General features: G+C 51.4%; 1 protein-coding gene across 2 annotated transcripts in view; it reads right to left on the bottom strand.

Annotated features, from left to right (window-relative positions):
• Positions 1-22680, bottom strand: part of LDLRAD3 (low density lipoprotein receptor class A domain containing 3) — a 171772-nt gene that overhangs the window by 68927 nt on the left and 80165 nt on the right. For both annotated transcript variants that reach the window (XM_045577601.1, XM_036427259.2), the window contains exon 3: positions 3688-3813. In XM_045577601.1, the coding sequence (XP_045433557.1) occupies positions 3688-3813 (126 nt within the window). The remainder of the gene's footprint in view (positions 1-3687; positions 3814-22680) is intronic.

The following is a 22680-nucleotide window of genomic DNA, read 5'->3' as shown; positions in this document are numbered from 1 at the left end:
CTTCAATGAAAAGAAAACTTTCCAAGCCAGGTATTTAATTACTCAGATGTACACATCATAAAGGGAAGGGAGGGTAAGTGCTTGACTCTTTCCTCATGTCCCCCAGTTTTCCAGCAAGTGAGCGAGAACCTGTGTTTTTAAATGGTAGGTGAGCCAAAGGAGAATGCTGGCTTACTCTGAAATGGATACAATTCACCCACTTAGATAATTAAAGACCAATATCCACATAGTTAAGTCACACGGGATCTTTAACCGCAGCAGGGAGCGTGTAGCATGGCCGTCACTTAGCATGTACCTCCTATAATGTGTCCCACTTGCTTTTTATTGCCCTTGGATTACTCTCTAAGGTAGACCCATGAATACACAGAGTGTCTCCCCAATGTGTACACACACTTGGAAGAATTATAAAGGCAGTTTTAATTAAAAGACATTCTGTTTTTAAAATGGAGCTCTCGGCTGTTAAGGTGTGTGTACAGTTTTTTGGGACACCCTGTAACATAGATGTAACATACCTGTAATTCTCCCCTTAGATTCTAAGATCCCCCCAGCAGGAAGCAGAGATCAAGCTCAGACACACTAAATCAGTGGTCGGTAAACTGCGGCTCTTTGACCTCCCGAGTGTGGCTCTCCCACAAAATACCACGTGCAGGCACGCACGTACAGTGCGATTGAAACTTCGTAGCCCATGTGCAGAAGTGGGTTTTCGGCCTGGGCGAGTCTATGTTGAAGAAGTGGCGTTAGAACACTCGGGGGGCCAAAGAACCACATGTGGCTCATGCGCTGCGATTTGCTGGCCACTGTCCTAAATGAACTACAACAGAAGTACGTCGTTTTCATGAAGACGGAGCTGAAATTGAAGAAGGAAGCCCCTGCCTTTCCCAAAGCCGAAGCAAAAGCTTTTGAAGGCAGCGGAAGCAGCGCTGAGAGGCATCCACAGCCACAAAAGAACCCAAGGAGACTCGCCCATCACCCACCTCTGGTGGCCCAAGACACTGCGCCCAAACATCCTCAGAAGAGCATTCCCAGGAGAAAACAAGCCTGCCCACTGTGCCAGCATCAACGTCCCCCTGACCACCGAGCCCACTGGGGAGAAGGGAGAAGACAGCAATACACTGTGTTCCCTGTGGAAGTCAAGGCCAAGGAGCACTGATCCAACAGGCAGTGAGGAAGCCCTGTGACACTGAGGTGGCCACAGTCAACACTCCGATCAGGCCTGATGGAGAGCAGAAGGCATATGTTCCACCAGCCCCCCACTAGGACGCTTTGCATGTTGCTAACATAACTGGCATGATCTAAACGGAGCCCAGCTGGCTAATTCTAAATATAAAAATGTTTACAGTGTTTAAGAAAAAAAAAATGTCCTTGGACATCCGAAGACAAAAATGAAATCCTAGCAGTTATGGTCTTCCCCTTAACCTCTCACAGTTTTAAGTCATTATACATTTTTAGGGGGTTTTCTGTTTTGTTTTGTTTTGTTTTGTTTTTTTTGTTTTGTTTTGTTAATATATTTTTTATTGATTTCAAAAAGGGAGAGGACGAGAGAAAAAATCCTCAATGATGAGAATCATTGATCAGCTTCCTCTTGCACACCCACTGCTGGAGATTTAGCCAGCAATCCACGCATGTACCCTGACTGGGAACTGAGCCCTGATCTCCTGATTCAGGGGTGGACGCTCAAACCACTGAGCAACACCAGCGGGGCTCACTCTATGTTTCTATAAGCAATTACCATGTGCCAGCCACTACACCAAGCACTTTCAGGGCATTACCTCACCTGATTCTCACAACAGCTCCGGGAGCAGGCTCTCAGCACGGTTTCTGGAGACCAGGGAACCTCTGTGCAGAGAGATCATGCACCTCACCCACATCCTGCCTGCCGCGTGAGGGTAAACACGGACCAGGCCAGGCACGCCAGCTCCAACTGCACCCTGCCCAGCCGGCTGCACGCACCCGTCAGCAGGAAGGCGGGTTTCGGCCACTGTGCTAACCATTTGGTAATCGAGCGGCTGGACTGTATTTCTGCCACTGGAGACCCGGCAGGTGAAATAAGGCACCAGGAGAAGGCACAGGAGAGAGTTATTGGCCCTCTCTGTCCCGCTGGGAGGGTAGAGCCATGACAGCTCCCTGGAAAGACATAAAGAACCCAGGAGGCAGCCACCTCCTCTTCAGGGACTTAAAACAGAACCGATGGGGTGAGGGAAAATCAATGTATCCCGTTGTTGAAGTCGCTGAAACTTATGTTTTGAAAAAATGGATGACAGGAAAGAATGGTCACAGGAAAGAGGACATCTCAATTAAACATGTAAGAGGAGAGAGAGAGAGAGAGAGAGAGAGAGAGAGAGAGAGAGAGAGAGAGAGAGATATGGAGGGGGCAGGGGAGAGATAGGACTGGCATAAAGCAGCCCCAATACTAATAGTGTTTCATTTTGGGCAGTTTCATTTCCCTCTTTATACTTTCCTATATTTTGTAAATTCTTTTAATGATCAGAAGAAAGAAATGTTACTAACATATGTGGACACAGAAAATAAATGGGTGAATATGTCCTGAGCCAATACAATGGCCAGGAATCCAGCAGTCCAAACACTCGAGGGGAAAGCTAAGGAGAATCAGTGAGCAGCCACCCGCACGGCCAGCAGCAGGCACAGGGCAGCTTGCTGGGAGAGATGGGACAGGACGGGGCGGGGAAGGCATGCTTGAAGGTCACAGCGGCCGCCGTCTGTGAAGTGGTTGTGGACACAGAGATGCTGCAAGGAAGGGGCTGCACGTATCCAGGCTGAGGAGTATGACGCTCAACACAGAGTGCTCAGAGGCAAGGGGGGGGGGGTATAGAAAACAAGATGGGGGTGGGGTGGGAGGGTTTGGGGGGGCAGGGTGTCTGTCCTCACAGAGGAATATTATACAGCAGGTAAAAGGAATCAGGATGGTCACACATAAAAAAAACTCTAGCTTTCTCTTCTGTTTGAATGTTTTTCAAAAATATATCCTCCTAATATGTGTATAATTAATATTGAAACATATTTTTTAAATATATTTTTATTGATTTCAGAGAGGAAGGAAGAGGGAGAGAGAGAGAAACATCAAGGATGAGAAAGAATCATTGATCAGCTGTCTCCTGCACGCCTACTGGGGATTGAGCCCACAACCCAGGCATGTGTCCTTGACCGGGAATCTAACTGTGACCTTCTGGTTCCTAAGTCAACGCTCAACCAGGGTGTCATGCCGGCCAGGCTAGAAACATCTTTTTTTTTTTTTTTAAAGAATTCAAAATAAGAAGGAAAGCAAGCGCATAGACCTGGGGTGTCGAGTGGGAGCATCACTCAGAGGAGAGTCTGGATGAGCCTGGAACTGGCTCAGCTCCTTGGGAGCTGCGTGACCCAGGATGAGTTCGCCTCCCTCTCTGCACCTCGGATGCTTTACCTGTTCACAGGGATCAGACACCGGCATTTGCATCTCTATTGTCAGAACTAAAAACAAAGTTCACCACAGCCCGGTGCACTCAGGAGAGTCCTAACGAATGGCAGCTGAGCACCGACACAAGACAAAAGTGGTAAAGAACAGAGTCTGGGACACAGCAGAGAACACAGGGGCCTGTGGGGGAGAAAGCCAGGGCTGAGAACGGCCAGCACAGGGCCGGGGAGGGAAGGGGAGAGCTGAGGGGTGGCCGGAGTGAATACGGGGTCACTTACTGCAGTTCTCTTCGTCGCTGCCGTCGGGGCAGTCCTCGAACCCGTTACACCGGAAGCGGCCGATGATGCAGTGGATGCCGCTGGCACAGGGGAAGAACGTCGGGCTGCATCTCGACTTGGCCTTGGCTGCGGGCGGACACAGGACACACAGCGAGACGTCAGGGGGTGACGTTTCCCGACACGGCACACCCACCCTGCTAACCCTGTGCATTTACCTGGAAGCCTCCCGTAGCCACTTACCACCCCCTCCCACCCCGACACCCCCAGACTGGAAGCCCATGGGCATCGCCCTCCGGGAAGGGAGCGGCTGCTCCCGTGGCTCCCCAAGTCCCAGGGAGGCGACAGCACCTGCAGCAGCAGGGCTCCCTCAGCCGGTGCCCCACGGGAAGCACCGGGTGAGGAGATGGATGATGGGTGGAGCTTGTTCTCAAGGTGCTAACGAGCCATTCCAGATCCACCCCCTGGCTGTCCCCGTAATCGCCCACATGCACGGAGCGCTTCTGACACTAGACGGAGCGGCCAGCGCGCCACGCGGATCATCTCTTAGTCCACCCAGCAGCCACCCAGGGGGCGGTGTGAGGAAGGGGTTAACTCAACAGGCTCTCCTCGGAAAGGCCAGCTGGCAAGCGTGGTCCCTGCTTGGCTGGCATCTGGGAACCCGGGTTTTGGCAGGGCTCGCTCCATTCTCTCACAAGAGTGGCTCGTTGCGCCCGGGCTATTCCTGCAGCAGCGCAGCGTGCACGGAACACCTGCTTTTATTCCGAGAGTTTGGGAGACGGTGTCTGTGTGGCCAGCTCCCAGGAAAAGCCCTGGACACCGAGTTTCTATTGAGATTCCCCAGAAGAAAAGGTTACACGCGTGGCCACCGGGGGGTGGGGGGTAGGGAGGTGTTACGTGCCAGCAGGGGGGTTACGTGCATCCTACAGTGATGTCCCGGGAGAGGAAGTTTAATCTCGGCTTCCTCTGGCCCTCCCTCTATTCACCTTCCTCCTGTGCTGTCACCAATGACAGGCTGAGCTCTGTGACTCCACCCAGCACCTCACTGGACCTCGGGGCAGTCTCGGGGACCCAGGACAAAGATGGGTCTGGTTCTCACCCCCATATCCCAGGGGTGCTCGGAGAGGTGACGTGACTTGCCCAAGGTCACCCAGTTAGAAACCCTGGCCCCCGGCATGAGGACCGGGCACTCGGACTCAGAAGCCAAGCTCTCAACCAGCTCCGCCGTGTTGCCCGCCCCTCACCCCCACCCCGACAGAGGCTGTCACTTCTCCAAACAGAAGCCAGGTTCCTGCTCAAAGAAATTCTTCTCCCACTTCTGCCGCACACACACAGTGTTAAGAGAAGCGGCTGCGACGTGGGCCTGACGGAGTGTCCCGCTAGCCACACGGCCCCGCCGTGTAACGCGCTTTCCCGTTAGCGGCGCTGGCTGCTTGGCCCGGCGACTAACGAGGTGTGAGGCGGGATCTATTACTGCGTCCCAGGTAGCTGATCCCAGCAAGCATCTCTCTCGTCGCCTGTCTGGGAGGCAGGACGCAGGATCCTTTAAACGGAAGGGCAGTTTCTTTGGAACAAACGGGCAATAAATTGTTCCTGTTCCTGCCATCAACCACATGCCCCCATTTGCAGTATCTGATCCACCATCCAAAGGGTTTGAAGGCCTGGGTGGGATATGGTTCCGTGCTACCCTGGAGCTTCTGTCAGTGCTAGCGTGCCCTTCACAAAGCACAGATTTGGGACAGAGTTCAAGTTGTGGCTCCACTTTTAATGGCCTGGGGCACATTTCCAAACATCACCGAGCCTCTGTTTCCTCAATAAACTGCAGCTAACACCTACTTCGTAAAGCGTCAATGCAATCTATACTAATAAAAGGATAATATGCTAATTAGACTGACGTCTTCTGGATATCCTTTCGGACAAAGCCATGGTGGTGGGGGCCAAGGCAGAGGTAGTTAGGGGAGATCAGGCTGGCAAGGGACAGTAGTTAGGGGTGATCAGGCTGGCAAGGAAGAGCAGTTAGAAGCAATCAGGCGGTCAGGGGAGAAGTTAGGGGTGATTAGGCCAGCAGGGGAGAGCAGTTAGGGATGATCAGGCAGGCAGGCAGGAAGGTGAGCGGTTAGGAGCCAGTGGTCCCAGATTGAGAGAGAGAGAGATGTCTAACTGTCGGTTGCAGGATGGTAGCAGGATTGGGCCTAAACTGGCAGTCGAACATCCCCCAAGGGATCCCAATCAGAGAGGGTGCAGGCAGGCTGAGGGACCCAACCCCCTCCCCACCCCGAGTGCAAATTTCATGTATATGTATGTGAAATGCTTAATACAGAGCATGGCACACAATAGATGCTCAATTGATGATAATGCTTAAACTATTTATCATCAATCAACATCTTACAGAATTCTAAAGTTGATATCTGGGCTGCTGGATAACTCCTTTTCTGATTACCACAGTTAACAAAGCTCCTTACGAAAACTCTCTATGAACTGACGTGAAGTGATCACCTGGAGGTATTAGTAAGTGCAAAAGCAGCGAGTGAAAGAACACCTACAGTACTTCTACCCTCCGCATAACAAGAGAAGGGGCTATATGAAAATATATCTGCACCGCCTCATCTGTGAGAAAGAAACACAGGAAGGATAAACCAGAAACTAAAAACACTGGTTACCCACGGGGTGGGTGGGAAGGGTGGGAGATGGGAATGGAATGAGCTAACAGGGACAAGAAGGCTGCCCATTCCCCTGAGTCTATCTGTACAACTCCGACTCTTGGAACCATGGCAGTATCTCAAAAACCCCAAAAGCAAACAATTAAAGTCAACCATGAGAATGTTAGTGTGTGTGAGTGTGAGTGTGTATTTGTGTGTGTGTGTGTGTGTGTGTGTGTGTGTGCGCGCGCATGCGTACACGCGCGCGCCTGTGCAATACAAACAGCAACAAATGCCCAACTATATTACAGATGAATAGCAACATCACACTGAAAGGGGGAGGAAGAACTAAAATGAGTAAGTATGAAATCATTATTCCGACTGGACGCTAAGGCTAAAAGAAAAAGAACTGTACACAAATAGGCATTCCGGTTGTACCTGTTTGTCACAGGGTTCGGCTGAGCGGTTCTGAAAGGAGCTTTTGTGTGCACCAGGTGGAACAAATGCAGCAAGAGCAAGGTGTTCTACCATCAGAGGGAGATGTTACAAATGAGGCGTGGGAAGGCCAAAATGAGCCCTGAGGCTTTGGGCTGCATTTGAAGGCATCAGAATGAACTCGAAGTTAGGAAGGAAGGAAGGGAGGAAAGAAGGAAGGGAGGGAAGGAGAAAGATAGATGATAGATTGATAGATAGATAGATAGATAGATAGATGACAGATATGGAAGGGAGGAAGGGAGGGAGAAAGGAAGGGAAAAAGAAAGGAAGGAAGGAAGGAAGGAAGGAAGGAAGGAAGGAAGGAAGGAAGGAAGGAAGGAAGGAAGGAAGGAAGGAAGGAAGGAAGGAATAGATAGATGGATAGATGATAGATTGATTGATAGATGATAGATAGATGATAGATAGAGATGATAGATATGAAAGGGAGGGAGGGAGGAAGGCCTGGCTTCCTTCTCGAGCCCATGAGGCACGGGAAGGTCCTACCTCAGGACCTTTGCACCTGCTGTTCCCTCTGCCTGGAATGCCTTTCTCCCAGGAGTTGGCACAGCTCACTCCTGTTTATTTAAGTCTCTTTAACCACTGTACTGTCTACAGGAGACACCCCACCTCCCACCCACAGTCACTCTAGCCCTTATTCTGCTTTCCTTTCTTCATAGCAAAATGTCACGGATTTTGTGTAGGGCTGTTTGGCAATGAACATTCACTCACTGGAATACTTGCAGTCGTCACAATACAGTGCCTGCATTTGCATGTCTAATAAATACCTGCTGAACACACAGATGAACCCGTCAAAGGAGAGAATGGGTCTGGGTGATAATAGGTAGCATTTACAGAATGCTCAGAATGCGCTGAGCACCGCGCTCCGTATTTTACAGCCATCATCTCCTTGTCTCCCCACAAAAGCCCATTTTACAGATAAGAAAACCGAGGTCCAGAAGGGAAGTGGCTCAAACCTGCTAATAAACGAGAGTCAAAGCTCAAACTTTGCTCTTGCCTCATCTACCTCCTGATTTCTTTTCTTTTCTTTTTAAAAAAATATATATTTTATTGATTTTTTACAGAGAGGAAGGGAGAGGGATAGAGAGTTAGAAACATAGATGAGAGAGAAACATTGATCAGCCGCTTCTTGCACACTCCCTATCGGGGATATGCCCGAAACCAAGGTACATGCCCTTGACTGGAATCAAACCTGGGACCCTTGAGTCCGCAGGCCAATGCTCTATCCACTGAGCCAAACCAGTTTCGGCTGCCTCCTGATTTCTTAAGGCTCAGCCCAGCTCCCAAGGACTAGACTCCATAAGATAAAGAGAGGAAGGAGAGTGAGGACATGAGTAATTGTCAATGAATTAGCTACCATCCAATTAACCGGCTCTCTGGCCCTGGCCCTGCGCTGTCTTCGGGAATCAGTCATGAGACTTCCCGCCTCTGCGGGGATGCTCCGATGCTGTCTCTGTCGGAGGGAGCCCGTCCCGTTATGATTTACATCTGCGCCACCAAACGCCTGCAAAGGCCACCTCCGTGGCGATCACAGGCGGCCAGCCGAGCACCTGGCGGAGGCTCAGAGGGAAGCCATCACCGACAGCAGCTGTGGGCTGCTCCCCGCCTGCATGACCTGCCGTGGGGCCCGGGGGACAAAGTCTGGCCCCCACGTCCACGAAGGGGAGGTTTCAGCACAGACCTTAGCAGCCCTGGCAGAAGGCGGAAGAAGAAGGACCCTGTGTCTGACATCGCACTGACAAAGGCAGAACGGGTTACTCCATTCCATGGAGTGTATATTCACACCCATCCCTATGCAAGGCGCTGCTCAGTGGACGTCTCAAGGCGGCAGCTTTCACCAGCCAGACAGGGGACAGGGCTCTCCCGGGGCTGGTTCATGCCTGATCGAGTCCTCCCCTCCTCAGAGCCTGGCTGTTACCATTCTGAATTTCACAGATCAGTAAAATAAAAATAAAGAAGTTTAACTAGACGGGAGTGGACAAAGGATGAACACGGTTGCTGACTTTTTAAAAAAATATATTTTACTGAGTTTTTACAGAGAGGAAGAGAGAGGGATAGAGAGTTAGGAACATCAATGAGAGAGAATCAGCTGCCTCTTGCACACCCCCTACCAGGGATGTGCCTGCAACCAAGGTACATGCTCTTGACAGGAATCGAACCTGGGACCTTTCAGTCTGCAGGCCAACGCTCTATCCACTGAGCCAACCGGTTTCGGCGGTTGCTGACTTCTTATGTGACCAGCAAGGACAGAAGCAAACACATGTACCATCACTGCTGCCCGCCCTACAGGAAGGGCTGCTTTAGCTTCCGCCGTGCAGGGGGACAGGGCCTTGGGACCGGTGTTTGGGGGGTCATGCCAGAACTAGGGGGGGGGGGGACCAGGAGACATGCCAGTGCTGCCAGGGCACGATGCCCCCAGGTCAAAGGCCTGACCTTTACATGCCAACATGTGGAGCACAGCAGGCAGTCCTCTGAGGCTCATTCAAAAGCGAATTCCCACATTCCACAGATGGGGGAAATGGAGGCCCAACGAGGCAACGGGCGACTTACCCAGAGCCACATGGCCATTCAGGGTCAGACTGCTCTAGAACCCCGTTCTCATGCTCTGAGCCTACACCGTGCTCGAGGCCAGGAGCTGAAGGGCCACGCCCTGCCCAGGCCCACATCGGGGACCACATCCAGCAGAGGCCTCAAGAACAGGAATCATGAGACTGACAGGCCCAGGCCTTTCTGAGCCCGGGAAAGAAACGCTCCTCACCAGGCATCGTGCCTGCGGCTACGGATCTGCTCAGAGGGGCTCGGGGCTGCCCGCTGGCCCCGAGTGACGGGTGCCACAGGGCAGGCCTGCTCCCTACAGCTGCTCCTCAGACTCCCCATCCCCAAGTGGTCATCCCACAGAAACGCTGGATAGAGGCTGCAACACAAGAGCCTCTCTGCTCAGCCAGAAACAGCCATGCACTCAGCTCACCAGACCCGCAGCCTCCCCAGGCCGTGGCAACAGCCCCAGCTACAGACCCCTCTGCAGGGCCTCTCCCTGGGGCCTCGGCGGTTGGCCAACTCCTGCCCTGCGCCAGGACGCTGCCAGCCTGTGCCCGAGGGGACCCAGCGAACCAGAAGCAGGAGCCTTAGGCTCTTGTGCATAATTACCACCCTTGCTTTGTCAACCCAAGGGATTGCTCACTGTGAAAAATTCAAACGATAGAGAAACATACAGCAGCAAACGTGAAAATTACCCCAAACCTCCGCCACCCGAGGAAAGCCACTGTGGCCGTTTGGGTTAACATGCGCAGCTTTTCAAACTATACGTGTGGACGGAGAGCCTGGGGCCTGGCTCAGATGCAGGGAGTCTGGAGGGGAGCCGGGGGGAGGGGGCGGGGGAGACACCCCGCATCCCTAACATGCTCCCAGGTGACATGGATGCTGCTGGCACTAAGCCTGTTCTGAGCAGAGGACCAGAGTCTTCCTCGTTGCTTTACCGCCCAGACCCCGACCAGCGCCTGGCACATAAGTGACCCAATAACTACGGACCGAGCCGAAACCGGTTTGGCTCAGTGGATAGAGAGCGTCAGCCTGCCGACTGAAAGTCCCAGGTTCGATTCTGGTCAAGGGCATGTACCTTGGTTGCGGGCACATTCCCAGTGGGGGTGTGCAGGAGGCAGCTGATCGATGTTTCACTCTCATCGATGTTTCTAACTCTCTATCTCTCTCCCTTCCTCTGTGTAAAAAAAACCAATAAAATATACATATATTAAAAAAAAAAATAACTACAGACCGAGTTAGTACACCGAGATCAGAAAAGACCTGGTTAAAGGCGCCGTTTAACATTATGCTGTTCGAACCCCGCTTCTGTCACCTACTGTGCTGTGACCCATTTTTCTATCGGCCTCTGCAGGTCCACACCATCACGTTGGATGGCTACGAGTAAGTTTACTGCCTCTGTGTACCCAAAAATCCCATGACCGGTGGGTACTCGGGGTGTTTTCAATAAATGAAGCACATCTTGATGCGTGTATTATGTTCCCCGCTCTTTAAGGTCTAACTGCCAGGTCCAAGGATATACATATTTCGCATGTTGGCATCCTTTCGACTATCCACTGCCTCTTGCCTGAAGAACTGGGACCGTCTTCTGGCCACCGAGGGCTCCGGGGAAGCCTCCAGCCCAGGCCTGTCTGGGAGGCGGGTCCTCCCCCGCTGGGGACCTAGAAGCGCCCAGGCCGAGAACACCCCATGGTTCCCCTGCGTTTCCCCGACGCTGGTCCTTCGCTGCAGCCGCTGCTCCCAGCTCTCCATCCATCTCTGCCTCTTCCCATTTGAACATCTGTGTATTGCATTACTCTGCCGAGTGGTGGACATTCCTATCCGGTCAGGGAAACCATGGCTCTTCTTTTATCTTCCTAACTGTGTGCTGGGGGCGGGCATCCATCCTGCTGGAGCCAGTTTCCCGGGTTACCCTCATCACCACGGGCTCCTGAAAAGCGAGGCTCCTGGGCCTGGCTTTCCCTGCCCGCTCTGCCCTCCATCCAAGGCTCTGACAGAGGGCGGGCTCTCCCACCAAGGGCCATCCCCTCGGCCACATTTCCCCAGAACTTCCTGTCCTGTACGGCAGTGTTCCGTGACGAAGAGGGTCATGCGCCTCCTGCAGCTGAATCTCCAGGGACGTTCATGAAAACTTGAGTTCTGGGGCCTCTCCCAGCGGACTCTGCATGTTTATGGAGCACCCGGAGGTTTCTGATGAGTACTAATGTGTGAACACCCTACTCACATTCTACCTGTCTGTGTCCAGAGAGCAAATGATTCCCACCCCCCCACTCCCACCCCGTCTTCTCCGCAAGGGTGCCACTGCACCAACCAGAGCCGCTCCAAGAATTCTGGCTGCAAGGACATTGTGGGGCGCACTTTGATCATCACCCCCAGATAGTGTAGTTACAGGAGAGGAACACCCATCCACAAGGCAGCCACATGCCTCATTATAATGTTTCCCCATTTCCTTTTTAAAAATATATATTATTATTGATTTCAGAGAGAGGAAGGGAGGAGAAAAAAAATCATTGGCTGCCTCCTGTATGCCCCCTACGGAGGAACCCAGGCTTGTGCCCTGACCAGGAACCAAATCCTGACCATCTGGTTCACAGGTCAATGCTCAACCACGAAGACACAACAGCCAGGCAAATGCTTCCCCATTTTAGCGGTTCCCTCTCTTTCCACATTAATGAGCAACAGAATCATTCTGCTTTACACAAAAAGCTGTGGGCTCCTATTCAAACAGTTGCTGTCCTGGCAAAAAGACCCTTTGAGAACATAAAAAAAGAACTCTTAACGAGTTCTGTGCACTCTTTAAGGATTAACACTTCACCTGCGCACAACACAAAATAGGGTCAGATACCCAAAATGTCTGTACTGTCCCCTCTTGGCCAATAACACAATATCCCCCAGCATCCTACTAGCACCAGGTGGTCAGTGGTGTGGCCATTGAACAGCACTCCCTAACCCACAGGGCAGGTCAGACAGGTCAGTGAGCCTCTGCGTGCAGTAACGGGAGTGATCTCATGGGGGAGCTAGAGGACACCCAATCTGAGGCTGAGGTCAGAAAATGATTCTCAGAGGAAGCCCCGCCTCCGTGGAGACACACACACCTCAGGAGGAAACCAATGTGATGCTTAGGCAATCAGAGGCCTTGCTCATTTAGTGATTCATTTCATTGGACCATCATTAACTCACAAGCTGTGTCAGACCTGCAAAGAGTAAGGATACAGAGGCGATGGCTTTGCAACAAATGAAGTTCAGCGCTGGTGGGATGGTGGGGTAGAGGCTGTTCCAGGAAGGTATACAGCATGTGCAAAGCCGGAGGCAGGGGCGATGTGGCAATGGGAGAGCTGAAGGGAGGGGGGGGGAGGGGCCCTGTATGAATTCGCTTCTCATACCAGTAAAGGTACTCGGTATCTTTTCTTTAATTAAAAATTAAAGTACTAGTAAAAACCCTATTTCTCAGGAGAAATGTGCTTTGAGAGCTAGTTGCAATTTCAGCTCACGCTAAAGATGTGAGAGTTACAAGTACTGCACTGAAGTACAAATTAGGGGGAAAAAATCAAATTATAAAAGTCACATACGTTGAATCAACAGGCACACAATCCCCAATGCGATGGCCCACATGTGGCTGTCACCTGGTTCATTTAAAAAATATATATTTTATTGATTTTTTTACAGAGAGGAAGGGAGAGGGATAGAGAGTTAGAAACATCAATGAGAGAGAATCACCAATCAGCTGCCTCTTGCACACCCCCTACCAGGGATGTGCCCGCAACCAAGGTACATGCCCTTGACCGGAATCGAACCCGGGATCTTCCAGTCCGCAGACCGACGCTCTATCCATTGAGCCAAACCGGTTTCAGCACCTGGTTCATTTTTTAAAAAGTCAAACTGTGATTCCTTTTAAAAGTAAAAAATGACTTCATGTTGGGAGCAAAGAGCAACAACAACAACAAAAAGAAGGCTTTATAAAACATAAGACTTCTAAAAAGCAGTATGCCCCGATTTTCTAAAAGGAGGAAAAAAACCAGGTCTCCCATTTCGGTCCCAAATAAATGACAAAAAGCCAGCAAGTGACATGCACACCTGGAATCCAAGCCTTTCCCAATTCATTGCTGCTCCATCACAAAGCCCCGCGCCTGTCCCAGCAGTTCAGCTCTGCGTGACTGCCGGTGTGGGCTCCACGTTTTATCGCTCAGCTATCACAACCTATGATTTGCTCCTAAAATGCCATATTGGCTTTCAGAGATGCACGCTGGGGAGTGGAGACAGCAGAGGACCAAAGCTAACTGGACTATACACACAGAAAAGAAGACATCGCTTTGCTCGGAGATGCTCAGAGACTCTCTCTAAACATTTCCTCTTACATAACCAGAATAGGAGGCGGATGGCCTTGGGGGCTAAGAGGTCAGAAGGGCTTAAGGCTCCCAGACATTGGGATGTCTATCCTGGTTCTGCCACGTAGCAGCTGAGACCTTGGACAAGTCACTTACCCTCGCTGGCCTCCGTGTCCCCATCTGGAAAGGGGGCATACAGAGAGCACAGACCTCATCCGTAGCTGGAAAAAAATACAGGATTCTGCATGTAGAGAAGACAGCCTAGCGCTTGATATCTAGCAGGGAACGGGTACCATCCTCCCCTCCCTAATGTGGTTTGTGAACCTAGTAACTGCTCTTCTTCACCCCGAGAAAATGAGGCGGGTCCAGTGGAATGGTTAGACAGTCTACGGCCTTAATCATTCAGTTCTTCGTTCAGCTAATGTTCATTCTCAGACGCTTTCACCACACAGAGGACCACGTGTGGGGGGTTGCAAAGAGAATGCAACATGCAAACATAACTGCTGCCAGCAAGAAGTTCCTAGGGAAGGAACACCCGGTCAAGAAGGAAAAAAAAAAAGATAATAAACAGATTATTGCAATGAGATGTGCTAAGTGTGGTATGAGCTGCATAAACATTTGCCTTTCATCCCTGTATTACAGGAGTGAAGAACGCAGGGTTATGTGTCAGCCTGCCTGAGTTCAAATTCCGGTTCCTCCTTTACTGGCTACGGTTCATGGTAAGTTGCTTCACCTCTCGGTGCCTCGTTTTCCTTGTCAAGAAAGGGCAATGTTAACAGCACCCACCTGACTGAATTGCGGTGGGGACTAAAGCAGACAACATAAAAATTGCTTCGTGTTTCTCTGGAACACAGTATGAGCTATGACCATTAATACTGTACTGGCTATTGTTATATGGATTAAATATAAGCTATTATTATCTGATTTACACTATAAAATACAGTAGTATGTAACAGACTTCTATTACCCAGTATTATTACACAGTACTAGCTATTGTTATTATTGTTACCACTTATTACTATTATTTTCAAAATGTTTCTGCCCATAAGTGATGTTCAATGGATCTGTGAAGGATGGCTAGAAACTAAGAAAGAGAGAGAGAGAGAAAGGAAGGAAGGAAGGAAGGAAGGAAGGAAGGAAGGAAGGAAGGAAGGAAGGAAGGAAGGAAGGAAGAGAGAGATTCACCCAGGCTAGGGGCCCCAGGGAGCACAGCACAGGGGGTGCTATTTCAGTTGGGTATGAAAAATGAGTAGATATATGATGATGAAAAGGGACAAGGAAGGTCGTTCTAGGCAAATGAGGGGCATGAACCAAAGCTGAGTTGTGGGAAGGTCTGGGAGAAGAAGTTAGGACATCTGAAAGGCAGAATGTGTGGCAGGAGGGAGGCTGCCAGAGAGGCAGGCAGGGGTTTGGACACTCAACCTGGGAGCCAGCAGACATCTTTATAAAGGAAAGAGACGTGTCAGATTCAGGTTTTTTATTATGAAGAAAACTTTTATGGGCTGACGACGATATTATGAGGCTCTGTAAGTCAGCGAACTCTTCTCCTCACTCCCCCAAAGCCCCGAGGGAACCGAAGGAGCCAAGTCCATGATAGTCGCTGGGCTTTTAGGGGAAGAGGCACTACAAATAAGGGACTTCAGAGGGCCTGCCACTGCCCTTCAAACTGGTTTTATTATTAAAAATGACAGAAAAACGGCAAAGGAAGTTAGCAAGTTTGGAATCAGAAAATTATCTTATGATCTAAAGGGCGTTCTTTTTTAGGTTATGGATTTTGGCTATAATTCACACATATATGTCCATGACTGTGTGTGTGTGTGTGTGTGTGTGTGTGTGTGTGTATGTGTGTGTGTGTATGGGGAATCTATAAGCAGGAAACCCAGACATTCTCCACCGATTCTTCAATAGACACATCTTGGGAGGAAAGAAAAGCTCTGAGATAATAAATGTGGGCCAGATAACTTAGCTTCAGGAGTCTCGTCGCTGCCTGGAGGGGAAACTTCCTGACAGTGGCTAAGAGTCCTGGGATGAGGAACAGATGTGGGGACAGACACGGAGAGGACGGGACCATTTCCACCTTCAAAGGAGCACTTCAGCCAGGCAGCGTCCCGCTCCATGCCAGGGGATCTAAGGGACAACTCCCAGGAAATGAGAGGAAACTGAAAAAGAAAAAACTGGAGGGGGGAGGAAGGGATTCGAGGGTCAAAGTTCTCAGGTCTGAATAAAAACGAGTGAAGAACCCCCTCAAGATCACTTTCCATTTTTTTTTTTTATAAATACATTTTATTGACTTTTTACCAAGAGGAAGGGAGAAGGATAGAGAGTTAGAAACATCAATGAGAGAGAAACATCGATCAGCTGCCTCCTGCACACCTCCTACTGGGGATGTGCCCACAACTAAGGTACATGCCCTTGATCGGAATTGAACCCGGGACCCTTCAGTCCACGGGCCAACGCTCTATCCAGTGAGCCAAACAGGTTAGGACTCACTTTCCAACTTGCAGGACAACAAGGACCACGACCTTCACCAAAAGGAGGATTTACTTTTCAGAGCACTAGCCCTCATCCAGCCTGCTGGGCCCCTGACAAACGCTGAAATTCTTCTTCACTCACCTTCCTTTCTTTTGCATCCTCTTTCCCTTCAGACTGGAGAGGAGGAGGCTGGTTTCTGACCAACATTCTGTAAGTGTCTCTGTCCTCCTTACCTGCACCTCCTCCCAGATGGTCCACACACACAGAGAGAAACGTGGAGCTCAGATTCATTGTCATCACAACACCTGCCGGGAGCAGCAGGGGAAGGCCTGTGATGGGAGGATGATCTGTGGTGATGCCCACGGGACACCAGTACTGCCCTTGGTTGGGTAGTGTCAATGCACAGAGAAGGAGGCGGCGGCGGCCGGTGGGCTGCTCTGACAGGCCAAGCGAGAGAAAATTCTCAGTCTGTCAGGAGGCAGACGGAAAACAGCTGCTGTCTCAGAACAGCAGCACTCCACCTGCCACACACTTCGCGCGTGGGGAAAGGCCTTCCCCGAGGCATCCGGAGTCTCCGTGGCGCCTTCAACACCAGTCACGGGTGCCTGGAACCCCCGGGGTCCCATCTCCTGGTGGCTGTCGGCCAACTTGAAAGACAAGACATCCATCCTCAGCTTCTGATGTGTCCTTGGAGAGCAGTGACACGCTGTCCTGACTGCACGTTGGGATTATCCCAGGGGCTTAAAAAATATATCCAAAATCAAGAGAGCTGGGGAGATTATGCAAGGCAGCATCAGACAAAACAGAATGCGAGACCAAAAAAAAAAAAAAAAAAAAAGTCCCTAATACAAGGAGATGGCCAGACCATCAGGAAGACATCATAATCATATGCGAGTGAAAACAGATCCACAGAATGCATGACGCACACGGAGAGAACCGAGAGGAGGAGCGGACGAGGACACAAGAGGAGTTGGAGAGTGTGGTACCCCAGCTTCAGGGATGGAGAGAAGGACCACCCTCGGCAAGGGAGCAGGCCTCACAGACAACACAGTGAGCCAAAGGGACCCCTCAGAGCTCGCCACCCAACAGCGGGCGAACACACATGGTTCTCAGGGGCACGCCAACCGCTCTCCGGGACTTCCAAACGTCAGGCCATCAAACCAGACCCCGCCGATGCAAAAGGAGTGAAATCATACCACAGATGTTCTCCAATCCCACCGGAATGGAATTTAGAAATGAGTACCAGGAGGTTTCTCTGAGGGAGAGAAATGAACGGGTTCTAAAATCAGATGGTGTCGACATGTTGCATGACTCTCTGAATATAACCAAGTGAAGCATCAAAACTTTCTAAGAATCCCTGAAATGAGGAGGGGGGGTGACATCAGAAATAAAAGAGCTGTCCCCTTCCAAGAAGGTTCTAAATTGGCCAAGTTCCTCCCGGGTTCTGGTTTGTTCCCCAGGTGACCTTGGGCAATAGCAGGGAAGAAGGGCGTAGGTACCACTGACACCTAGTGGGAACCACAGCTTTAGCAGAAGCAGGGGAGGGGCTGCTAGTGGACCAGATTAGGGAGAGGGGTAGCAGTAAGAGAGGCCCCAAGGATGATTCCTAAAATTTTTTAAAAATATATATTTTATTGATTTTTTTTTTTACAGAGAGGAAGGGAGAGGGATAGAGAGCCAGAAACATCAATGAGAAACATTGGTCAGCTGCTTCCTGCACACCCCCCACTGGGGATGTGCCCACAACCAATGTACATGCCCTTGACCAGAATCAAACCTGGAACCTTTCAGTCCCCAGGCCGACGCTGTAGCCACTGAGCTAAACCGGTTTTGGCTGATTCCTAAATTTTTATCCTTACAAGGTAAGGTGATCTGATACATTCGAGTGCTTTCCTCTGTGCCGGTGGGCTGGTTCTGCTTTCACCGTCACTCACACACTCACGCGATCTGCAGTGAGTGCCACTGTCCCCAGTGAGTGACAGCCATGCCTGATGCCCAGGATGCACATGTGACTGTGAGTGCGGAGTCTGACAGGGACACAGGCAGGTACAGTAGGACTCGTGCACCAGTCAAACCCGAGACTGAGCAGAAGCACAGATAAGGCTACGGGGTGGCAGGAGAGCCCTGCGAGGTGCAAAGCTATTCTAGCAGGGCCCCCTGTGGGAAGGCACCAGGGTGAGGGAGGGCGGCTGGGGAGGGAGGTGTGCAGAAGGGAAGGCACCCATGAGACAGACACCTGCAGCACCCTGGGATCCACCCTAGACTTGCTGACGGGAAATCTCCCGCTTGCTGAGGACCATGGAGCATCCCGATGGAGCAAGCCTGGGAACCAAAGCCTCTACCCTCTCAGCCCCAAGCACAGACCCTCGACCCTCAGCACGACCCCCAGCACCGACACCCTCCATGGGTCCGTTAGGAATTCAGACAATCAGCCTCGCCCCCGACCCACTGAGTCAGAATCTGTTCTTTACACCACGATCCCTTGTGCCTTCTGAATACGTGTCAGTCTGAGAAGCCTGGGCCTGGAATGGAGGGATGGTCCCTAGGGTGAGGGGAGAGGTACCAGGGCACCCTCTACCAGGGGTATTTGGTGCAGGGTGCCTAGGGTTTTGCCTGCTACTGGTTTTTCCACAGACAGCAAAGGATTGCTAAAAGGAACCCCTGGATGAGTTCTCATGCTTCAACGCCCCACTGCACTCTGGGGCCGAGGAGAGAGACAGGCCTGACTGCAGACACTTACAATGCAGCCCTTCCTTGCAGGGCGGGGAAGTGCTATGCATGGCATTCCATTTGCATTCCTGCTGCAAGGGAGACCAGAGTCCTACCTGAACCCTGCAAAGCTCCTGCACAGACCGGCATGGCACTCACTTCCCTGCAGGGGGCAGCATAGCAGAGAGATCAATCCGCTTATGGAAGCTCATGTCTGTCTGCTTCCGAGCGTGGCTGGGTCATGTGAGCGCCTGAGCCCATTCCTGACCTTCTCTAAGCTGCCATCTCATCTGTAAAATGGGGGTGCTATCGGGGCTCCCTTCGGGGGGCAGCTGTGAGGACTGACTGAGGTCATCCACGCAGAGCACCGGGCACAGTGCCTGGTATATGCCAGCCTAATGCAGATCCCCACCCTCCATGCTCACGGAGGGTCCCCATCATTCTGCGTAAGCCTAAGCCAACATAACCCTCTCGACGTGCATATGCCCATGAGCCAGAAAATCCTTATTTCGACAAGGAAGTGGCCATCCTATTTTAGATGGCAGACCCTGCAGCTTTACGGGGCTTGGAGATGATGGAGTCGTTTTCCCGATGAGCAAGTGAAGGCCAGATAAGCTGGATCTTTCCTAAAATGCGCCAACAAGGAAGACCACAGGCCAGCCTCCTTCTCCGTGTTTGGCCCCTCCTCTGCCCAGGCTGCGTAGGAAGGACTGAGCAGGGGAAAGCCAAGAGTGCCCCCTGCCACTGCCCCCCGCCGTGCTAAACACAGCGAGCGCCCCCAAAGCCTGGAATTAAACGGGGAACCTGCTGACGCTACCCGGTGCCCCTGGTCCTGAAGGGAAAGGCCCTCCTCAGGCCTCACCGCTGTTCTCTAATCCAAGCACAGGGCACAGTGACTGAGCTGGTGATAACAGGTGTCCACGCAAAGACTCAGGCAGGCCAAGAGGTGCGACCTCCCGGAGGTCACACCCCCGGGGCACAAAGGAGGGCGAGGACCCACAGGGCTGTCTGTCCTCAGAAAAGACTCATTCACAAGGAGGAAGGGGGTCTTGGGAGGCAGAAAGTCAGGCTATTGGCACAAGCTGGTAAAGCACATCAGCTAAGTGATGCCTTGATAAGTCCTGAGGGAGAAAGACTCTGTGTGTGTGTGTGTGTGTGTGTGTGTGTGTGTGTGTGTGTGATGAAGAATTCTATTCCTGCTTAGGAATTCCGTGCGCGCGTGTGAGTATGTTTGTGTGTGTGTGTGAGAGCGTGTGTGTGTTTGTGTGTGTTTGTGTGTGTGTGTTTGTGTGTGTGTGTGAGTGTGTGTGTGTGTGTGAGAGAGCGTGTGTGTGTCTTTGTGTGTGTGAGAGAGTGTGTGTGTGTGTGTGTGTGTGTGTGTGTGTGATGAGGAACCCTATTCCTGCTTAGCAATCCCACCTGGCTCCTGCTAAGAAACACCAGCTGAGATAGCAGCGGTGGGAGATACAAGAAAGCGAGCAAAGGTGCACCTCCAGTGTCACATGGAAGATGGCACCTCTCACCCTTTACTGCATTTGCTTGTCTACAGGTCAAAGGAAGAACTCAGCTGTGGAAGGAAGAATAAGGGGTATCTCCCTGCCTGGGGAGAAAGGATGGGAAGGCTTCTGGGAGGCAACGCAGTTAAGAAGGAGAGGTCCCTGTCTTCATCCAGGGATCCATCTAGTGATCCGTGTACCCATCCACCCATCCACCCACCCATCCATCCACCATCCACCCCTCCATCCACCCACCCACACATCTATCTACCCATCCACCCAACCACCCACCCATCTATCCATACATACATATTATACATACATCCACCCACCCATCCACCCATCTATCCATCCACCCACCCACCCATCCACCCATCTATCCATCCACCCACCCATCCCCCCATCTATCCATCCACCCACCCACACATCTAGCTACCTATCCACCCAACCACCCACCCATCTATCCATACATACATACATACACCCATCCATCCATCCATTCACCCACTCATCCACTCATCCATCCATCCATCTTCATTCTTTCTAAGCGGCAGCCTCTGCTGGTGTTTGAGTTCTGTACTTCCATCAACAGGGAAGCCCCAGGACAGGTGGCGCAGCCCTTTAAATATCATGTATGTGTGTGTGTGTGTGTGTATGTGTGTTGGTGTGTGTGTGTGTATCTTGGGGCAGATGCCAGAGGGCAGGTTTCTGCTTAGAAGGAAAAGAAGGCCCAGAAAAGTAAAATCGCTGGGCACAGGATTTTACTGGGAACTCCGGCCGCTTCCTGAATGTCTCCCTTTGTTTCGCTCCCCAAGCGCCCTGCAGCCCGCAGGGGGGAGGCAACACACTGCTCCCTGTAATCCCCCTAAAGGTCAGTCTTAAAGAGGACACTTTCAGGAGGACTGATCTGCGGGAGAAAAGGCCGGGCAGAACCAGCCCACGGAACAGAGCTGCCTTTGTGCTCCCGTCTGAGATGAAAAACAAAATATTTGTGAAATGCAGAACGTGGCGGGAGGGGCAGGGAGGGACCTGGCATGGGACTGGGACGTCAGAAAGCACGGGGAAGCACGTTTCACACGGGCACCATGTTCACCGCCCCCACACGGGTGCAGCCGGCATTTAACCTAGTTTTGTCCCTTCCCTTCTAGAAAATCTGAGAGCCTTTGAGCCCTAAGATGCCCCCTACATCTTATGGAGCCCTCCTGCAACATTCTTAACAAAGGACGTGGTACTAACCATGTCAAAACCCAATGTTCCTGAAACAGGGCCATCCAGTTACGGTCTGACCTCAACGATTCCCCACCCCATTGCCTCCCACTCTGAACTGCCAGAAAACTAGTCTGCAAGTATCACCAGCCAAAGAAACTCGGGGCTTGTATCCCTTCTTTTAACTCTCACTTTCTCATTGGTCCGAATTTTTTTAAAAAACCATCCATCTGGCAACTGCAAACTAGCCGTGTCGCCGACGAACAAACGTGCAAAGTCTGCACACAAAAAATAAAAACAAAAAGGCTGCAGTCACAGCCCATTGGATCAGCAAGATTCAGACCTGCCAGGGGAAAAAAAATGCTTTTGATGTCCTGTGATTCTGCAGTCCTAAATTTTAATAACAATTACTCAGCCTGTTAGGACCCACGAAGTCCACTGCCCTTACAGCCGCCAAGTCCTGGCCCAGAGATGTGCCTGGAGGACGAGCCCAGGCGCCTGGCCACGCTCAGTCCCGCCACGTGGGAGCAAGACCCTGCCCAGCTCCGGTCCTTCCTTAGGACTCTCCCCTACTGAAGGGCTGAGCCCAGGCCTGATCCTAGCGGAGGTCTCGGGAGGACCAGGGAGATAAGTGAGGCTGATCTTTGAGCCAAAGGGTTGGCTTAAAAAACGACTTTCAGGTGACTCCATGCCACTAACATAGGTGGCAACAGCACAGGCATTTCAGTTGGTGGCCCTCGGTAAAGTGGGAGCAGGCCCACCCCAGCGGGAACCCAGAAGGGGGCGTGGTGGCACTTGTATTTCATTGAATCCAAGATGCTGCCAACTGCAAGGCACGCCACTCTTTTATGTATAAATCAGAAAGAAAAAAGTCTGCCAGTTAGATGGGGACACCGTGTGTGTGTGTGTGTGTGTGTGTGTGTGTGTGTGTGAGTGTGTGTGTATGTATTTTCAATCCTATCACTTATAAGAGGCTGCTCAATTTCAGAGATCTGTGGAATGCTGAAGCCCTGAGCATCATCTCAGGAACTAGGAGGTACGGTTGGATTCTTGGGCAGTAGGGGGTGAGCGGGAGGCAGTGAGCAATGATTCTCTTTCGTCGTTGATGTTTCTATCTCT

This window comes from Pipistrellus kuhlii, unplaced genomic scaffold (assembly GCF_014108245.1).
Source record: "Pipistrellus kuhlii isolate mPipKuh1 unplaced genomic scaffold, mPipKuh1.p scaffold_m20_p_9, whole genome shotgun sequence".
Taxonomy (NCBI): Eukaryota; Metazoa; Chordata; class Mammalia; order Chiroptera; family Vespertilionidae; genus Pipistrellus; species Pipistrellus kuhlii.
This window is presented reverse-complemented; position numbering and strand designations above follow the sequence as displayed.